Genomic DNA, 21,059 nt, shown 5'->3' on the forward strand with positions numbered 1-21,059 from the left:
TCAATCAAAAGAACACGCCCCTAATTATGCTAATTTTCTAGGTGAAGTTATTTTTAAACGGGCGAGTTTGAAAAAATAATCTCCCCCCACAGTTGTCATGAAGGTAAACCTGACCTATTAAACCAAAAATGGATTTTTTTACCAGGCTGTAAACATGTTTATTTCAGCTGTAAACATGTTTATTTCAGCTGTAAACATGTTTATTTCTGCTGTAAACATGTTTATTTCAGCTGTAAACATGTTTATTCCTGCTGTAAACATGTTTATTTCTGCTGTAAACATGTTTATTTCTGCCATGAAGTTGGTCTTTTTAACATGGGAGTCTATGGAGATTTGCTCTGTTTTGCAGCCCCTAGTGGATGAAGGGGAAACTGCAGTTTTATGCACTTCTACATCGGCTTCACTGAACTGCTGGAGGTTGCTGCTGGCTATAGACTGTAAAAGATGGGCGGAGCCTCCGTACTGACACTTATCAAAGCCTAAGCTGCCCGCAGCTAAGAGCTAACTGAGCTAACAACAGCTAACAGAGACAGACAAGCTGAAACTAAGTCGTGCTACTAGCTGGCTAAAAAAATGAATAAGATGACTGTGCTACATTTTGTCTTTGTGCTGCTAGATTTCGGAAATTTGTCAATCAGAAGGACAGGCCTCTAATCATGCCGAATTTGACTTTAAAAGCCAAAATGTTTTTTGTACCAGGCTGTAAACATGTTAATTTCTGCTGTGACATTTGTCTTTTAACATGAAAGTTCACATTTATAATTGACAATTTCATTCTAGTTTAATATTGATCCTGTTAGTGGTTTATTACAACATAAAATCTTAAAACAATGCTAAACATCAACCATTTTCCTGACCACAGGGTTCAGCTTTCCTGATTCTGCTTGACCAGTGGTGGAAAACTCCAAGTGTTTGTGCTTTGCAGCGGTCAGGAAATTTAAAGCAGCTGGAAGTTTTAACTAAAGAGCCTGACAATGACCTCTGACCTGTGTCAGACTGACAGGTTGGAATACACTTTGTTTGGATGTTAAAGAGAAATCTGCAACAGATCCAACAAGTAGCAGGAGGCAGCCTCTTATAATCACTTCCTTTTCTCCGATAATGAGACAAGCACACACACACACACACACACACACACACACACACACACACACACACACACACACACACACACACACACACACACACACACACACACACACAGAAATGCTTCAGACATTTCAAAGCTGTCATATGAATGCCTTCTTGTCTGTCTCCGTCAATCTCAGCTTCTCAGTGAAGCTGAGATTGTCCGACTCCCATTCGTCTTCCTCCTACCTTCTTCCCTCCTCCGACCTCGGACACGGGAGTTTTCCCAAACCAGAGTTTGTTATGCGTCAACTTTAACCCTTAAAGTGACTAAACTAGTGTCAGTCATCATGTCAAACAAGCATTAATTCCAACAACATGGAGAAAAATCTAAATGAAATCAGAACGGCGTGATTTTTAAATCTCATCAAACCATATTTTATTTGCAGCAGAAGATTAACGTCATATCAGATGTTGAAACTGAGACGTTTCATTATTTCATTGAAAATACGAGCTGATTGTGAATCTGATTCATCTCCAGGTGATGTTTAGCATCGTTAGCATCTTCTTCTAACATCTGTCTGAAAACATCTGTGAGGTGAGGAGAGCAGGAGGTTCAGGAGGAGAACGTTGTTCTGTTCTGGTTCTGATGCAGGATTCCAGCTGCTTCCATGATGCTCCAGATGTTTGTACTGGTGAAACTGGACTGCAGCTGACCAGTTCTCCTGTTCCACCATCAGGATGTGGTTCAGCATGGTCCTGCTGGACCAGTTCTCCTGTTCCACCATCAGGATGTGGTTCAGCATGGTCCTGCTGGACCAGTTCTCCTGTTCCACCATCAGGATGTGGTTCAGCCTGGTCCTGCTGGACCAGTTCTCCTGTTCCACCATCAAGATGTGGTTCAGAATGGTCCTGCTGGACCAGTTCTCCTGTTCCACCATCAGGATGTGGTTCAGCATGGTCCTGCTGGACCAGTTCTCCTGTTCCACCATCAGGATGTGGTTCAGCTGGTCCTGCTGGACCAGTTCTCCTGTTCCACCATCAGGATGTGGTTCAGAATGGTCCTGCTGGACCAGTTCTCCTGTTCCACCATCAGGATGTGGTTCAGCATGGTCCTGCTGGACCAGTTCTCCTGTTCCACCATCAGGATGTGGTTCAGCATGGTCCTGCTGGACCAGTTCTCCTGTTCCACCATCAGGATGTGGTTCAGCATGGTCCTGCTGGACCAGTTCTCCTGTTCCACCATCAGGATGTGGTTCAGCATGGTGGAAGGTCTTCCCTGAAAGAGACGTTGTCTGGATGGGAGCAGATGTTTCAGCATTGATGGAGCTTCCCAGATGTGGAAGCTGCCCACGCCATCGGCACTAATGCAACCAAAGATCATGACCATCCATTTTAGACCATGCGCACAGAGACTCCTCCTGATTCTCAGAATCTTTTGATCTCATTATTTAGTTTAATTTACATGTAATCTTCAAAATCTTCAAAATATTTAAGAACATTTTTCTGTAAAACATTTTTGTCGCAGTTTGTCTCAAACTGGTGAACATCTTTCCATCTGAGAGACTTTGCCTCTCTGAAATGCTCCTTTCATAGCCAGTCATGGTCCTGACCTTTTGCAGATAAACCCATTTCATTGTCAAACTCTTGTCTCTCATTTATTCCAGTTACTTTTTCAGCCTTTTGTTGCTCCTGTTCAAGCTTTTTACAGACGTGTTTCTGCATCAGATTCACTATGAGCTCATATTTTCCATAAAAATGTACCCATGTTGACATCTGATATGTTAATAAAGTAAAATGCGTGTTATTACTGCATTCTGGTTATATGCATGTTTTCCTGAGAGTCTCTTTTTCTTTGGAAGCATGTTGTATGAACTTTATCATGTTGGATCTTGTCCTGAACTAAAAGAAAACACGTGGAATCTGCTGTTGCTCGTCATAACCTCCTGATAGCAGCTAAAAAGAAAGAAAAAAAGCCATATAGGACTGAAATACCAGCAAATGATTGTAAACTGCCATCATCATTCTGACTTTAATGTGGCTTCAACTATATATTTTATCCACCTCTTTCCCCTTCCGTCCAAACCCAATCCCTTCTATTAAGGTCAGATTTCTCTCTCTGCAACACTTACTCTCCCCCTCTTCACTCATTTTCCTGACCAGTACACATAATGAATGACAGAAAAATGTGTGCTAATTGTGTGTTTGTGTGAGCGGACGGGGGCAATGTTTAACCCGAACGAGGCAAACAAAGGAGAAAACAAGAAGAGAAAGGCCGATGAGACGGCAGTGACACAAACGATTCAATCCAGAACGAGGCGAGGAGGGAATGAAAGAGTCCATCTGTCGGATGCGACGTGATGGCCAGCGTTAAAAACAGAAGAAAGGATCTCCAACGGGAAACACAGGAAACACACTGCTGACTAATGTGTTACTCAACTATGTGGTTGACGGAGTTACGGTGAAAAACGACAACGGAGGGAGAAAGGCCCCAAAGATGCATCCCTTTTTGAAAGTTCATGACTGAGTGTGTAAGAAATGCCACGATGTGTAATGAGCTGCTCTTCACATACTAAAACCCATCATATTAGGATTTAAGTGTTTCCACCATAGACCGTATATGAAAGATGGACGGAGCCTCCGGCGGTTAAAAGTGAAGCCTATGTGGAAGTGCATGTGCGATGTTTAAGTGGATTACATTTTATTCAAGTCTTCTCTTCTTGTTATTAACTTCCTCATTTCTCCTGTAATTATTTTATTTGTCAATAAATTCAGGTGTGAAGACGTTAAAAATTAAACAAAGGTATTGATAATTGATGGTAATCGGTTTTCCAGACGTTTGTTCATTTCTACGTCATTATTGGAGAAGGTGCCCACCTTTAGAGCTGCCAGAAGAAATGAAAGTCAATCACACCACAAACGTCTGTGTATGATGTCATCATATGTCGCCGCCTAGCAGCAACCTCTGGCGGTTAAAAGTGAAGCCTATGCGGAAGTGCATAGAACTGCAGTTCCCCCTTCATCCACTAGAGGCTCCAAAACGGAGCAAATCCCCATAGTCTCCCATGTTAAAAAGACCAACTTCACTGCAGAAATAAACATGTTTACAGCAGAAATAAACATGTTTACAGCAGGGTACAAAAGCCATTTTAGGTTTAATAGGTCAGGTTTACCTTCATGACAACTGTGGGGGCAGTGGACTTTTTTCTAACTCACCCGTTTAAAAAGAATTTAATCTTAAAATTCTGCATATTTAGGGGCGTGTCATTTTGATTGACAGGTACCCAATCTCCCGATTCAAGTAAGAAGAACATAGAACTGCAGTTTTTAGCCGGTTAACAACGTGACTTAGCAAATAGTATTTCCATGACACCTTTGCGACATACTTCTAAATGAAAGGTCGCCTCAGAGAGCATAAAAACGTTTTTGTGGGATTTGAAGTTTGTCGAAATACAGGCGTTTCCATCACCAGTTGATTATTGCAACATTTAGGTATTGTGCAGTTCCATACGCTCATGATGAATTATAAAACTGATATGTAAGAAAATAGCTTAACTCTCTGTTTAAAAGGAAAACAACATCATCGAAGTGGGATTTTTCTGGATTTAAATGGGACAAAACTTCAACAAGAAATAGTTAAAATGAAACAAGATTATTTTAAACAGTAACTTGACCTTTTTCATAGAAAAAAGGTTAAAAAAAAAACCGCTCTAAGTTTAATGAATGATTTCTTTTCAGGACTCTGTTTTGTCTGTATTCAAACTGAGAATTATGATGATTGGTTAAGTTTGTGGTAAACAGAATCCAGCCTGTCACGTCGCGTTTGCTTACGGAAAACCTTAGTGATGCATCTGGAGGGAGACAACACATTCATGCCTACAGGGTGTTGTTATTCGTCCACACTTTCAACCAGTTAAAAGTTCAAACACTCAGATAAACACTGATCATCTTCCTCCAAAACTCAAAGTCTGATGAGAAAAGCAAACGGTAAATGTATTAAAATGGCATTTATGACCCTTTTCAGCTGCACAGATGAAGCACGAACGAGAGATATCTAATGTGCATCGTTTTGATCTTTACTTTCGTTCTGGTTCTCAGCATCATTACGCTGCCAAACAGAGGAGTCTTTGTGCTCAGAGACAGCGATGAAGGCTTCGCTGAGAAGGCAGAGCGCAAAGAGGAAGATGGGAAGGATGATGATAAGACAATGTGAGAAAAAAGAACAGATTCACCAATGATTAACAGGTAATATCTGGAAAAGATTTCAGACTCTACAGAATTGAGTGAATAGATGTTGAACAACAGGTCACAAACACACAGCAGATAATACAGCTGTGTATGAAATTTTAAAAAAGGAGTTTTCTCAGACAAAACATGATTTGTCCTCCTTTCAAATCGATATCTCATACACATTCTTCACTGCAGATAGGAAAAGTTACAAGGGAGTTTTCCTTTCCAACGTCGCCTCATGCAGCTCAGGATGGGGGATTGGATCCAAGTCAAGATTCAACGCAATCTGTTGGTTTCTCTCATATTTATCATGATTTGGCTTGAATTGATGTGTTTGTAAAGAGCCCTGAGATGGTATTGTTGTGAAATGGTGCTGTACAAAAAAAGCTGGATTGAATCGAAAAACTTTAAATTAACACCCACCCTCAAACCACCTAATGTGAATTAATATAAATTTTGTCAGGTATACGTGAAAACTTCCTGTTCAGATGGTGATGAATTAATCTAAATATTATATGTATATATTTTGGTAGTTCTGTGATGTACAGTATCATCCACTGGCTGCATGGAGTCTATTTCAAGTCGCTGTCTGAACAAAAGGAAAGACACGTAGAAAAAAAAAGGGGCATTCAGTGTGGACAAAAGTATCTTCTAGACATTTGGATCACCAGTATCTGTAAACAAGTCTAAACTAAACGTTAGTCATATTTTATAAGCACTTACATATGGACATATACAACTAATGATACGTTAGCCTATTTACCTGATGTTAGCATGAAGCTATGTAGCAGTGCTAATCTAATTCTATGCTAGCACTCGATTAGTTTTAAGATAATGTGGGGAAACATATTTAGTTTTCAGTGAGTGCATTTAGGGACTACATAATAACTAAATTCTTAAATTCATATTGAAGCTGAAAATAAACTTAAAATCCTCAAAGAGCAACTCAGTATCCACGTTGCCTAGCAATTATGAAGCTATCACTACACGATCCAAATTATATTAAACAAGAGCTAGTAATGCTGCTAGCTGATATTAAAGTAGCGACTAAATGAAAAAAATATACAAATATATCTTCTAATCAATCTGATGTTGTAAAGGAAGATCTAAAAGTGGAAGGAAAAGGACCATAATTCTGATTTTTGTGAAGAGAAAGTAAGCAAACAGAGAAAATGCCAGCTGCCAGCATGAAGCTAGCCGCAGTCAACCACCTGAACTCCCTATTAACACATCAAGCTTAGTCATTTCTCTTCCTAGAAACTCTTGTTAAATAAAAAAAACTGATTCATGTGTAAACTGAGAGCCAGAAACTGTTGTGATTTTGTAGATGTGTGAACGTCCAACAACCTCCACCCACTGGCTCAGAGCTGGCACTCCGACATTAAAAACTGCTTCAATGGCAGGAAGAATTCAGTCAGAGTGAGTTGGCATTGATCCCTCTCTTACACTGAAGAATGAAGCTACGTCAACACGGCATGAGTGCCTAAGCCTCTTTATGTGTAGGGAAACCTGCCAGCACACCAAAGAACTGAGCATGTGTGAAAATCATTCAAATTTCTTAAACTTCACTTCAAATGTTCCTAAAGAGGATTTGTGTGTTTTATGAAACATTTGTGAGTCCATGTTCAATCTATTACATAATATTTTACTTGAAAGCAGTGGTGTATCCAGGTTATTTTTTTATGGGGTGGCCAAGATAAAGCAAATGTCAACCCACACTTACATTTAATCAATAAATCGATATAATTGTTTGTTTTAAATCTGTATGACATCTAAGGATTCTTGTGTGTCTGCAGCTTGGAGCACTTTCAAATGTTAATTACAAAACTTTGTTTTTACAGATGTAACTAAATATTATGCAAGATATTAACTTTGCAGAAGAGATCATTTGCATTACCAGCATTACATTTATTAGAGGAAAGAAAGACTAAAGGATCATATTGCACGGTAAACACAAAGACCAAAGCTCAGCTGTTCTTGTAGCTAAAGTCTGGCTCTTTTTTTATTTTTAAATAACCCACCAAACCCTCATCCCCAACTCACCCAATCCCATGTCAAACCATAGTTCACACACAGGTCAGCCATCGATATAACACTGGCTGTATGGACAATTACATCTGTACCATTTGTTGACATTAATACCAAAAACGGGTTTATATTTTCAATATAAAAATAACAATATATTTCATGTATAAAGCATTTTATCCAGTGCATAATAATAACCATGAATGCAACATATCGGTTCATTCTATGACACAGGTGTCAAACTCCAACCTTCGAGGGCCGATATCCAGCAGGTTTTTGTCTCCATGCTCCAACACACCTGACCGAAACTTAAAAACAGGTTGATAAGTAGCTGCTGGATGCATTTGATTGGAATCAGCTGTGTTGGTAGAGGGAGACAACAAAAACCTGCTGGATACTGGCCCTCCAGGAGCATTTCTGATCTTTTTCCATGTAAACTCAGTCTGACATTCATGTTGCTTTACTACATTATCTTAGTCATGTAAAGCAACATGACTGAGATCACAATTCTGCGATGAAGGAGCCAAAATGTGGCAAGATCAAATTAAACAACGTATCATAATTCTGTTGGCACATTATCCATATTTACCTCCGTAAATGGCATGCTGGGTGCTAAATCATGTCTCTGGGATGATGTATGGAGTTGGAGTTGGACAACAAGTGTGTTATATTACAATGAGATTAATGATGTTTTAAAAAAGAGAAAAAAAACCATCAAATCTAACCTAACAAATTCCAGTTGGGCATTTAAAGACCCATTTAGGCTCGATGCAAAAGGTGGATATGCAAATGGATGGACAGTTTCATTTGCTCGATTTTCAAGGGACTTAGCGAGCCGTCGCTTAACAAATGGAGCAATACCACCAGTAATCCCAGGGGGCAGCGTTGAGTGGTATAGCTGCCATGCAACGAGTGAAGGAAGAAAACCAGTGAAGAAGAGAAACAGTAAGAAGATGACACACAAACTGCCAAATAAAAAGCACCAGAAGAAAACTCGTGTTAAATCAAAAGTGTTAAAACTCTTGGTTTCTGTCCATTATGAATCCACTTCAACGTCAGTCTTTAACTGCAGAGCAAAGCTAAAGCACCAGGACAAGTAATAACCCCCCAAACTCTGGAGGTTTCACAACAGAGTCCAAAGTCTGATGCAGCTCTGAGGCTCCAAGCTGAAGCTGCTGACAGATCAGATCAGAGGAAACTTTTTTTTTTTAGCTCGAGAAGGCAGGATTGTGTAACAGAAGACCTCACCTGAGGAACACGCATACACACACAAACACACATTCCCCTCTCAAGCTTTTACTCTAATAATAGTGTGCTGACACCAACAAGCATCTCCTGTTCTCCTGTCTCCTCCTCTTTCCATGCTCTCACCTGTATTATCCTTTACCTCAAATTCTCCATCCCATGTTCCTTCCTCCCCTCCTGTCTTCTGAGGTATTTTATTTACCTTGCCTTCAAACTGTATTTATTATCTCCCCACCCCTTCACATGTGACAGCAGTTCTTCCACTACCACACGTCTGAGGAATGAAAACGTACACACCCGGACACAAGGTGAAAATACACTCCGATGTAAAAACTTGCATCACTCCATGATTAACAATGCTCGGTTTGTGTTTTTCTAAACTAAGTTACTCCAACAGGACTGCAGGGACCTGAAGGTTTGCACCATATACAGAAGATTAATCTTCACTTTGATATTAGCCTGCTCAAGATGCATATCTCAACAAATGCCTCATTTGTAATAAATAGCATGGCTTTAATGGCTGATTATATTTGTACTTAAAGATGCACTGCGTAACTTCTCAATCTTAAAACATGCCTCGGGTCAGCTGACCTGCTGCTCCTGGACGTACCGAGGTCCAAATGGAAGCTCAGAGGGGACAGAGCTTTTTATGTTGCCAGTCCATTTTTAAAAGTCATCTTAAAACCCATTTTTATTCCTTGGCCTTTAACCCAACTAAGTTTCTGGTCAGTGTGCTTTAGTTTATTTTCATTATTGGTTTTTACTTACTATTTAATTTGTTTTATTGTTTTAATTCTGTATTCCTTGTATGACTTGTTGTTTTATTGTGTTATTTATTTCCATTTGAACTGTTTTATTCTGTTTTTATTTTGGCCGACTGTGTACAGCACTTTGTTTCAACTCTGGTTGTTTTAAAGGGCTTTATAAATAAAGCTGAGTTGAGTTAAAACACCCTGTACCAGCAGACAAGAGTCTCAGTAGAGGTAGAATGCAAGCTGGATGCAGAGTTAGCAGTCAATAGGGGTTCTGTGGTACGTCTTTAATTTCATCCCTAACCTGAATCCGATCCCAGATTCTGTCGCTTAAGGCGAGGGTGACCCTGCAAGGTGACCATGGACGGGTCACCAGTCCATCACAGGACCAACTAAGACTTCTTCTTGGTTTGCTAATCACCAAAGTGCCAAAACAGATGGCCGGTTTTGTCCGTTTCTTAAGTTGCTTACGTAAATAATTTGGTCCATTTTCACAGGACTGAGCTATCCTTGACCTGATGGTGACAATGGAGCATCACCACCGGAAATGGTGGGAGCAATGCTGAGTTGTAAAGCTGACAAACAACCAGCAAAAGGACTAAATCAGAGAAGAATATGAGGAACAAGAAGATGAAGACACAGAAACAGCAGAAGACACACAGGAAGTAAAGAGCAAAAAACAATGGTTTTTATTCTTCTTCTGGTGTTTTTGAACAGCTCTGAACTCATCACTTTCCACTAGTGGATGATCTGACTTAACTATGGCAACTACGAAATGGTTCCATCCATAAGAGAGCAGAAATGGCCCTTATTGAAATGCAGTATGAACACAATACCATATTGGCTCAATGTTTGTTAATAAAATGAGATTAGTTGCAATATTCCTAATGCAGCACTACAGATGTGCTTCTCCACCAGACCTGGGAGCTTCAGAGGGTTTTGGGGGTATCTTATCTGCTTCCAGGATGCGTCTACATATTTTCTCCAGATTTCATTGGATTTGAGCAGCGCCACACAGGGAGATAGGGGTAATTCAACAAGCCCTCCCCTCTGCATGCTGAGACAGGTTAACTCAAATTCCGATCTCTCTGTTCTCTCTCTCTTTCATTCAGACGGGGGGGCGGTTACGTGAGGGGTGTTCAGCACCTTCTCTGCACCCTGTCACTAACACAAACACAAGCCCCACTCTTCACCCACCTACATTCTTTCAAGACAAAAACTGCAACCTGGTAACTGGAGACCCCCACCCCCCCATACACACGCCCCCCACCGCTCTGTCAGCTGCAGCTCTGAATGCCGTTGTGATGCACGAATGTTTGGATCAGATTTAAGCAAAGTCTACGTTGATCATGTTGACTTCAGACAAACTGGTTGTAAAACAACATCATGCTTCAAACGATATTCTGTTACATTACTGCAAACATGCAAGATGGGGGCGCCTCAACACGTTGCCTTACATCAGCAACAGCAACATCCATGCATTGTTAACCCTTTGATGCTACTACTTTTTTGTTTTTGCTTTTACTTTCACCTCATCCAAGCCTAGAAAATGTAAAGAAAATGAGAAAAAAAGAAAAATTCTTAGTGTAAAGTTTTTGTGGCCTTTACATTTTTTGTATTTTTACAATATATAATTAGAATGCAAGGGTGTCCAGCTCAGGTTCTCGAGGGCCACAATCCAGCTGACGTTTCATGTATTCCTGTTGCAACACACCTGACTTAAATGAATGAGTCATAGGCTGTTAGAACCTTTAATTGGAGTCAGGTGTGTTGAAGCAGAGATACATTGAAAACCTGCAGGACAGCGGCCCTTGGTGAACCGACTTTGGACACCCCGGCCATAAAACAATAAATCTGTTGAGATAAAATCTGTTGCACCACCTTAACTGCAAACATGCTTTCTCATACTAAATGTCTGAAGATCAACATCTTCCACATCTTCAATGAAACTGACAAAAGACTGAAGACACTCCTGTCAATTGTTTCCTTCAGACATGCTTTCTAGAGTGTGACGGGGTTCTGTGACGTACAAGAACGATGGCGACGTCGGTACTCTGTTGAAGAGGTTTTTATTCCCCAGTGCAGCAGTATATCCAGTGCTCCAAATATGTACAATATTTACACTATTTAAATGGGTTTTCCACACAAATTTCTTGAAAGCCAGTTTGCCAATATCATCCAACTACTCTCCACGCTTTTCTGCTCTGAATGAGTACCTTATAAACTTAATGCTCCTCCCCTAAAAGGAAGCTTCTCAATTAACATGGTTTTTCTTCTATTCCTTTTGGTTCCATACACAAATATTTAAACAGATACATTCCACACCAGATACATTTAAACATTCGTGTCATCACAATAATTAACCATTTATAACAACATGGAACCCCACAATACGCCGGGATGCAGCGTTTTCAGGGCGTCACGTGACGATGACACCCAGCTAGCAGTGAACAGGTCAACCCGCGGTAAGTTACCAACCGCTTAGTGTGTACATGTGTGTGTGTGTGTGTGTGTGTGTGTGGCTGGATATAAAGATGTCTGTCGGCATCCAATGTGACAAGGAGGCTTTGTCACATAGAGGTATTTATACAAAACTGATGAAGTATTAGAAAATACAGCAAAATAATGTATAATTCTCATGACAATATAAAAGTAGGGTATTATTTGGTGATCCATTGCAGTAGTCCTGCTTTCAATCTGTGGAAAATATGGTAAACATTCAGTTATGGATGGAAAAAACATCAAGTACTGTGAATTAGTCATACAACTACAGTCTTGTCTATTTCACAAGGTAAATATTTCCTTGATACTTTGCATTTTGGAATAGATGATTTTCGCAAACTATTCATTCGTTACTGCTGCATATAATGTCAGAACGCTTGGATGTCTATTGAAGTCTCATAAAGAGTTGTCTTAACCTGGAAAATTAGAACAATGTCAGAGTTTGAATGTTCCAGTAAAAGAGGAGAGAAGTTGCATAAATGGGGAATAAGATTAGAAATGAAGCAGGCAGAGCAGTGTTAGTTAGGCCATCAATCTGCTGAGTTTTATGGACCAGCAAGACCAATAAACACACTTTTGGCCTCACAAACACATCAGACCACCAAGAAAATGGCCGCTATGCCAGATGGCCACACAGCACAGTATTGTCCTCCTTCAACATTAAAAGAGTAGAAACACATTTTTAGTCTATTCTATTCTACAGTCATTTAGCAGACGCTTATATCCAAGTGACTTACATAGTCTGATATCAGAGAAGCGAAGGCTACATAAAATAGGAGAGATGTAGGTCTCTGACGTCCCCGCTGAGCTGTTCGATGAGCTGTTCCGAAGCCTGAAAGGTTTAATGTGTGACTGCAATGAAAGATGTGTTAGGGTGCGTTCACATCAGGATAGTCCAGTAGACTCGCTCCGATTGGGGGCTCAGCTCAGCTGTAGGGGGGTGTATCCATTCAGTCCGAGATCGTGTTCACGCTGCACTTTGGTCAAACCAGCCAAACCATTAGAATAATTTATCCCCATTCCCACCAGAGGTGGCGCTGCACTAGTATTTAGCAGAAGAGAGGACCAGACCGGCATGAAGAAGAAAACTCTGTTTCCTCCACCTGCCAGTTAAACATGGAGACCAAACTATGGCTGTTTTGGGTTTTTATTGTGTCTTTTGCAAGTATACTGCAGGACCCTTAACGCCATCGCTATGGATTTACCCACAATGCAATGCAACACCACATGCAGTAGTGACTTTTTTGTAATTTGCTTCCTGTATTTGGTCCGCTTTAAACGAACAGGGACCTGCATCTGTTGGCGGATCAAGTCCGCTTCTTTGGCCTGAATCAGAATTCGTTTGTCGAATTCACATTTCCCCAAACGAAGCGGACTTTCTGAGCAAACGGACTCGGATTCGGATAAAAAAAGGCTGATGTGCCCTTAGACAGCTTTGTCTAGGTTTGGAGAACCGTTGGCAATCTACGATAATTCTCTTTTTCTTTAGCTAACTCAAAGTCAAGGCAAACCATTTTACCAGAATTTGCCAGACAATGGAAATAAACTCTTCCAGTGACTCTTAGAAACAGATTTTTAGTCTGTTGACATCGGAAAAACCCGAGGCTTTTTTACAGACGATAGCTGTAGATGTGACCTCTCCTACTAAAGCCTGTTTGACAGCTCCATCCAAAGCTTTGAAGGTATCAATGGACCTGCTCATCGCTGCAGAAAGAGGTGTATATTGGTAAAAACGTGAAGCCCTTGCAGGACTGCAAACCTCAAGGACAGGAGTTGCCCACCCCTGCTTTAGCAGCTTCTTGGGCAGGTTAAAATAACTTTTGGCAATCTCCTGTAGATTTCTTTACTTCAAAGCCATTTCCAAGTAAGTTGTCCAGAATTTAAGATATAATCTGAGTTTCATAAAATAAACTTTCTGACTGCCGTTTGGTAGTTACGAGCACACACGAGTGACGTACGCATAAATAACAGAAAGGGTTTTTAAGAACATAAAGTTAAATTTGGTCAAATTTTTCTTTTTTATAAAACATTATATATAGTAACTAAGCTTGTAATGCTGCATTTAAGGTCCTGTGGCTGCTACTGTTGTCAACCAGAAACCCTCAGACTATTCATGCTCTTGAAACTTTATTCACTTTTATTACTGCCACAATGTAAACAAAGTTGCATCTTTCACAACTGAACACACACACACACACACACACACACACACACACACACACACACACACACACACAGATTGACCTTTAACCTTAAAAGCGAAGGAGATCAAGGAGAAAAGAACAGAGTGAAGCAAAAGGAACAACAAAGGGAGGTGGAATGGGAAACTGAATGCCAATACGGAAAAACACAAAGTCTCCAAAAAATCTCCAAAACCCAAGAGCACACACACACACACACACACACATATATGGAGTGTCTCTCCACGGCTGAATGAGGAAGGCACTTGAGGACAAGAGCCTCGCACAAAAGACCTACATCCAAGAGAAGGAAGAGGTTGTTCCAAAGAAGCACTCAAAAACACAATAAAAGGTTACCATCATGCTGAGAGAGAGAGAGTGCACTGTTGTCATGCACCCATGTGTGTGTGTGTGTGTGAATATCTTCATCTAATTCATCGCTCCACAACAGCAATAAAACCTTCTGCCAGAAATTCCAGCGTTTAATCAAGTCGCACCACAGCTGAGTGTTTTCCATCACCGCGAGGTTCAGAAACAAACAGCCGGCTAAATAATGGGCTCAAGTACATAAAATACTAATTATCAGATTTGCAGCTGCTACCAAGTAAAATCTCAACACAAAGCTTATTCATATGAAGGCCACAAACACAAAGTCAGAGTGTTTTTATGTAATGCTACCTGTCCCAGGTCTAGGGTGACGTTGACTTGATTGTACTCCGTGCTGCGGGACAGCGGCGGGCTCTGCCACCATCGCTCTGTCCCATCAATGGCGTTGGTGATGGGGTGGGCTCGATCACTTTCCCCCTGGCTGCAGATGTCGCAGTACTGGCCCTGAGAAGGTGATGAAGCAGATACAGTGAGGTTGTATATGTGGGTTAAAACAGTTCTACTGGTCAGATATCGGCACTTTCCCACCAGGAGTCTGTAGAAACACTACACCTTCCTTTTGGTTTACTTTGCTTTTACGCGGCACTTTTATCAATCGGACCATACCGCCAGGATAACATTACACAGTAGCCCCCCCAGGTAGACCAAACAGCACCAGTGTGAATGCACCCTTAAGGCCCATTTTCGCTCTATGCCAAAAGAATAGGAAGCTTCATCTTTTGCATCATTTGGTCCTTTTCTTGTGCAGCAAATGGAGCAGTACTGGCTGAAAACCATGGGGGCAGCGTTGAGCTGCACAGCTGAAGTGTGACCAGTGAAGAAGAAGCGATTTATTTAATGGCCACACAGACCACCAACAATCTGTGTTGCTTCTCTTTACATCTTTCTAAAAAGGGACGCAATCATCCTCCACCATCGTTAGATCGGTACATCTTCACTGGTCCATCATGATCAAGTTGCATCCTCAACCTTTATTTAAATACTACACTTTGCTACATTTTTCATTAATTATAATAAGCCATTAATAATTACAAACTTTTTTTTTTTAATTTATTTATAATTATTTCAGAAATCAGTCTAATTATCCTGAATATGACAGACATCATAAACATGTAAACAATTATGTTCTTTTCAACCTAACTTTATTGTCCTACAGCTGAAAAAAAAAACAAAACATGGAACCTCCTACGTTACTTTACTGATTCTGTTTTGAATCACAACGCATCAAAGAAACTATTAAACTCAACACCGCTAAGTGTCGTCATGTCGTCTGAAACTGACGTTGCAACTTGGAGGTGAGTTTTGGACTCTGCACTGCCTCATCGTGACTACCATGCCAACGTAAAGGATGCATGTAAAAAGGAAGCAATGTTTGAAACAGATCTACCTATTATCAATGTAAATAAACAGAAATAATCCATTAGGTTCCCCTTAAGGGTCCATTTCACACTGGAGCAGTTTGGTCGTCTTTAAATAAACCCTAATCCACTTACATGGATGGTACGGTTCATTTGGAGCAGTGTGAACGCTCATTCGCACTCTGATGTGGACTACAGAAAACCCCAAATGAAAGCAACCACAGAAGAAGACAACGCAGATAACATCAGCAACTATAGACATGGAGCATCTTAAGAGAGGCTTTGTGAGTTTATCTGCAACTACGTCCACCAAACAAGGTCAAAACATAGAAGTGAACTCTGAACTGCCCACTAGTGGATGAACTGACTAAACACCAATGGAACATAAAGACGGATGGAAGTATGAGGGCGGCTACATATGACAACGTATGAAACGGACGTCCATATTTACGTAAGTAAGAGAGCAGGAACAGGTTTCCAGTTTCTTACATGCCGGGATTAAAGAAGTTCACTGTGGAAAACTGTTCACTTTCCACCTTTCCAACCAGATTCTCCTGCTGCCATCATTCTAAGATTGTCCAACATCCCTGAATGTTTTGACCTTTATACTTTTACAATCATTATCCTGTTCTCCGTAAAGGGAAGTAGGAGCCTCAGATGTACCTGCAGGGCTTGAATCATTCAGTCCTCCCAGTGCCAATCACATCAACATGACAGAGGAAAGGTAATCAATGAAAACAACAGGAACATCTTTAACATTCCTAGGAAAACATATCAGTGTTGCTCCAGTGTAAAAAATCTTGTTTATTGACCCTTCTTATTGTGGAATTCCCCCCTTTAAGTAACGTTTCAGTCTAAACATGCCAAACAGCAGAACAATGTGACAGATTCAAAAAGAGGGTTTTATTTCACAGCTGATGGTTCCTGAGGCTACCTGGGTCAGGTTTCTTAGAATTCAACAGGAAGACTCCACCCAGAGGAGTTTAACAATGACATATCAGGATCACGGTATTGATGGGTAATAAATCTAGCCGCGGTGCTATCACTGTTTTCCCTCATGAGGACATACAGCAGTTGCCATAATGCAACCTGTACTTCATCTCCACAAATGTAGGATTCATCTTCTGCTCAAAAGGCTGCGGTGGCAGAAGAATCGCCCAAAGGTCAGCCTCGTTTCCACCAGTGGGTTAGGGACAGGGTGGTTAACTGCAACGCTGCTGCGTTCCTTCAGCCAACCGTGACTTGATCTGAGAGGTGGAGTATCAGCAGGATAGCAACAGATGCCACATCGCGGAGCAATGCCTTCCTCCATCATGTTCCTCCCTGATGAGCCTTAAAGGAAAGCGCGGACCTCCTCGGACGTCCACACAACGCTGCTTCCTAACACCATTTTAAACAAAGATTTAACCAACAAAAAAATCGGTTGCTTCGGCCAAGGAGCCATTGTTTTTATGCCGGATTGCACAGGAAGTGACCTTTTTTTTCCCAACCAATGGATTGCAGTGCGTCAAGTTTCACTGGTTTGTGTTGGATTGGTTAGACTGGTACTCCCACTGAAAGATCCCAAAATGTAGGATGGGTCAGGTTGGATACTAGGGTGCCATTACCAACACAAAGAAACCCCCCCCCATCGGAGGGGGGTTTCCCCAAACCAGCAATCTTCTGGCTGTGAGGCTGCAGCGCTAACCCTACACTACCGTATACCCTGGTATCATGTAAAATTTGTGCATCTATAGCAGTATAAAGGCCAACTAACATGAAAACTTTGTAGAAATAACACACAGATCAACAGGGACCAATACTTTTATCATCTGCGCATTATTCTGTCATCTCTGGAAACAAACAGATAAACTATCTACATATTTACACTTCTTCCTGCTACTATCTACCTGCTATCCTCACTAAACCGCCTCCACCTCAGCTGCATCACAAACGTCTTTCTGGCTTTATTCCAGCCATAGAGGATCATTATTTTCCCGCTTTTCTCATCACTTGTTGATCTTTGGTTGGTCCTGATTGGACATTACCGTCAGTTTAAGCTCTCTGATTGGTGGAAAGTCTGAAAGGAAGTGGTCATCATCTCAAGATCAAAGAAGAGGGTCTTAGCAACACAGTGGTGGATTTACCATACATTGTTTCTGGATAAACCCTACACATTGCTTCAGGATTGTAAACCTCCTGGACGGGAAAAATAACTGGAAAACTTCCGTAGATCACCTACAGCAGTGATGATCCCCAACCCTGGTCCTCAAGGCCCACATTCCTGCTGGCATTAGAGGTTTCCCTGCTGCAACGTGCCTGATTGACATCAAATAGATCTCTGACTAAACTCTGCCATTCATATGAGTCAAGTGTGTTGAGGCGGGAAACATGAAAAGACAGTGAACTTAAACCTAAAGAGTAAGCTATCCTTCCCAGTTGACCCCACAGAGTTGTACACTTCCTCTCCTGAGAAATAACTGACAGGATGCGTGATCTGGTGGAGTTTGAAGGATTAACCAATGAAATGATAAAAACAAACTCACATCTCACTGTTACAGACCAGACTGCGATTTCTGTTTGTGTGAACCAAGCTACAACAGACAACAGGAGAACGACAGAGAGACGATAACAAGTCAGAAAGTTTGACCCATCAGCTTCAGTTTAAACCAGTTTAAATCAGTTTCCAGGCTTCTTGTACACATGACAGGGAAGCCGGCAGCACCCAGGCCTTAATAATCTGGTGGTAAAAAGAGCATGTAAAGTCAGTCTGATTGGAGGACACGGGTCAGTCGCCGGGAGGAATGTGGGGAACAGGTGGGAAAAAGAGAGAGAGAAGGCAATAAGCTTTTACGTTGTTGCCTGGAGGGTTGCTTTAATAGTTAACTCATGAAACTGCAATCATCTTTTTGTGTGTGTTACCAATCTGTTACAACTCCCAACAGGCCCTGTGATGACACTTTACAGCCTCACAAACGCCTCATCACATGAAAACAAATGGAAACATAAAAAAGTGAAGAAACGCAGTCAGGAGGAAAACTTTTAGTGGAGTCCACTCCGAGTGAAACTGTGTTTTATGTAAGGGGCGCCTGCTAAGTATTGCCAAGTCCTACAAAGGAAGCAGTGCATGAAACAAGGACTTGGCACAGCAGCTGGAGATCAGCACTGCTGACCCCCCCTCCCTTCCAAATCTTTACCCTGAATGCATCATGACAAAGTCTGCAGCTACCATGAAAAGTCATGATGAAAAAGTTGCAACGAGCTCAATGCATGCAAAAGATGCGTGAAAAAGACACCTTCATAATCATCACCATCACGTGATCGAGCTCCAAGGGGTTCAGGGAAGAAAATTAGCTAATTTTTTTTTTTTTTTTTTTAGATAAATACAATTAAACTTTTACGGGGACATTGTAAAACGTGCTTTCAAAATAAATTTAATCAATTTAAAAAATTTAACAACATTTAAAATAAATTTAAGTACAACTTCATAGAAATTTCAATACATAGAAATAAAAAAAAAAAGTTCTAAATAGTAAATCTATTTTAAAATGTATAAATTTGGTAGAAACATATTTTTTAATGAATAAATAAAAGCACCTGACGCGTGATAAATAAGTAAATCTCACCTGAATGGTCTGGCCCGGGTCCCCGGACACCGGGCCCCCCACCAGCTTGCAGTACAGGTCCCGCACGCTCCTGCCGCCCTCGTCCTCCCCGCAGGTCGCCGTGGCGGTGATCTTGGTGCCCTCCGCCAGGTTGAAGTAGGGCGGGTGAAGGCTGTACCCGTTCAGGCCGCTGTTCGGCAGCTCCTGGACCGACACGAAGCGGAAGCAGGTGGCGAACAGCGCGAGGACGAGCGCCGCCGGTCCGTTCGCCATCATCATCATCATCATCATCTCCACCTGTCGGCTCGATCCAGATCCGAGAGGCAAAGTTAAACCAAGTTAAGTTCTGGTGCAGAGACGCATCTGCGGGGAGAAAGGAGGTGGAAGCCGACTTCGGACTGGTGAGGTGGGGAGGTCGGTAAAATCCTGGAGAGAAGCCTCGAGGTGTCCGTCCTCTGCTTGCTCTGTGTCGCTCCACCAGGCTCCAACTCCGGCTGAACCTCAGGTCTTCCTCCTCCCTCCCCTTTCTCCCTCCAACCCCTTCCCAGGGATAACCGCAGGGCGGGAGCTCCAGCTTCGCTTAAAGGGCTCCAACACACAGCATTTCATGCAGTTAAAACCTGCCTCACTCCCCCCACTGGACACTTTACGTCTACTTTGCTGGATGTTGCTGGTTTTTGTCTTTATTACTGGGAGACAAAGTTTCAACAAGGTGTTTTATAGCACTCTTATCCAGGGGCGATCATAGAGCCTGCATTACCCTGGGCTACTGTGGTATCCTGTCCCCCCCAACCCCATCCCCATCTTCCTTGCACTTTCCTTTTGATTGATTGATTAAATTTATTTGACCATAATGAGAAAAACAGAAATAGAAATAAACATTCTAAATTGATCTCCTGATTCTTTGTATTTCTTACCCTTTTTATGTCCATCTGTTTATTTATTACTGAACTCACGAATTTTGTTTTACCATCCCCAACACCTAATTATTTTACATAATCCAACAAAATGATACACGTTTATGGTCAACGTGGAAGACAGATATGCAAATGAGTGGATTTTTTTTACATCTCGGTTAAAAAAGTAGTTTGATCCATTTTCAGGGACCTTAGCTATCTGTTACTGAACACAGAAAATGGATTCACAACTACCAGAAATTGCAGGGGCAGTGTTGAGTTGTACAGCTGACACACAACCAGCGACATTAGCAAACCGGGGAAGAAGAAGAACTGGAGGAAGACGTCAACTCAGAAAAAGTTTAAAAGAGGGAAAAAAAAAAAAAAAATTCTCTTTACTTTTTTGTATTTTTAAATGGTTGTAAACCACATTATAGTGGCATATTACTGCTACCAACCGGTGTCAAAATACAGATGTGAATTAGGAGCTCAGTGCTGCCCCCTTGTGGATAAACTGATTTAACAACCATGGTAACGTAAAAGATACATAGAAATATGAGGGCGGCGACCATAGACTGTATATAAAAAGATGGGCGGAGCCTCCGTGACGTCACCCGTAGGTTTCTGAAGAGCTGAATTGAAGCTTGGTGGGTGGTTCCTACCATCACCATCTTGGCAGGGGCATGCGCGTCATCTCACCTGGAAAATACAAATATGGGCAAAGAGGTGGAGCTGAGAGGGGGGTTGTGAGCATCATGGTGAATGATTGACATCGTGCGAACTCCGAGCTTTCTGTAGCTAAGAGCTAACCGAGCTAACACGGAGATAACAG

The 21,059-nt window shown here is 41.5% G+C and overlaps 1 protein-coding gene across 1 annotated transcript in view; it reads right to left on the reverse strand.

Annotated features, from left to right (window-relative positions):
• The window catches only part of lama5 (laminin, alpha 5), a gene marked incomplete at its 5' end in the record, with an annotated part of 125,222 nt that extends 105,615 nt beyond the window's left edge, over positions 1-19,607 (reverse strand). The window contains 2 exons of the mRNA XM_079238596.1: positions 14,681-14,833; positions 19,353-19,607. Of these exons, the coding sequence (XP_079094722.1) occupies positions 14,681-14,833; positions 19,353-19,607 (408 nt within the window). The remainder of the gene's footprint in view (positions 1-14,680; positions 14,834-19,352) is intronic.
• Positions 19,608-21,059: the final 1,452 nt, after the last annotated feature.

Source organism: Telmatherina bonti, assembly GCF_933228915.1.
Source record: "Telmatherina bonti genome assembly, chromosome: 4".
NCBI classification, from domain to species: domain Eukaryota; kingdom Metazoa; phylum Chordata; class Actinopteri; order Atheriniformes; family Telmatherinidae; genus Telmatherina; species Telmatherina bonti.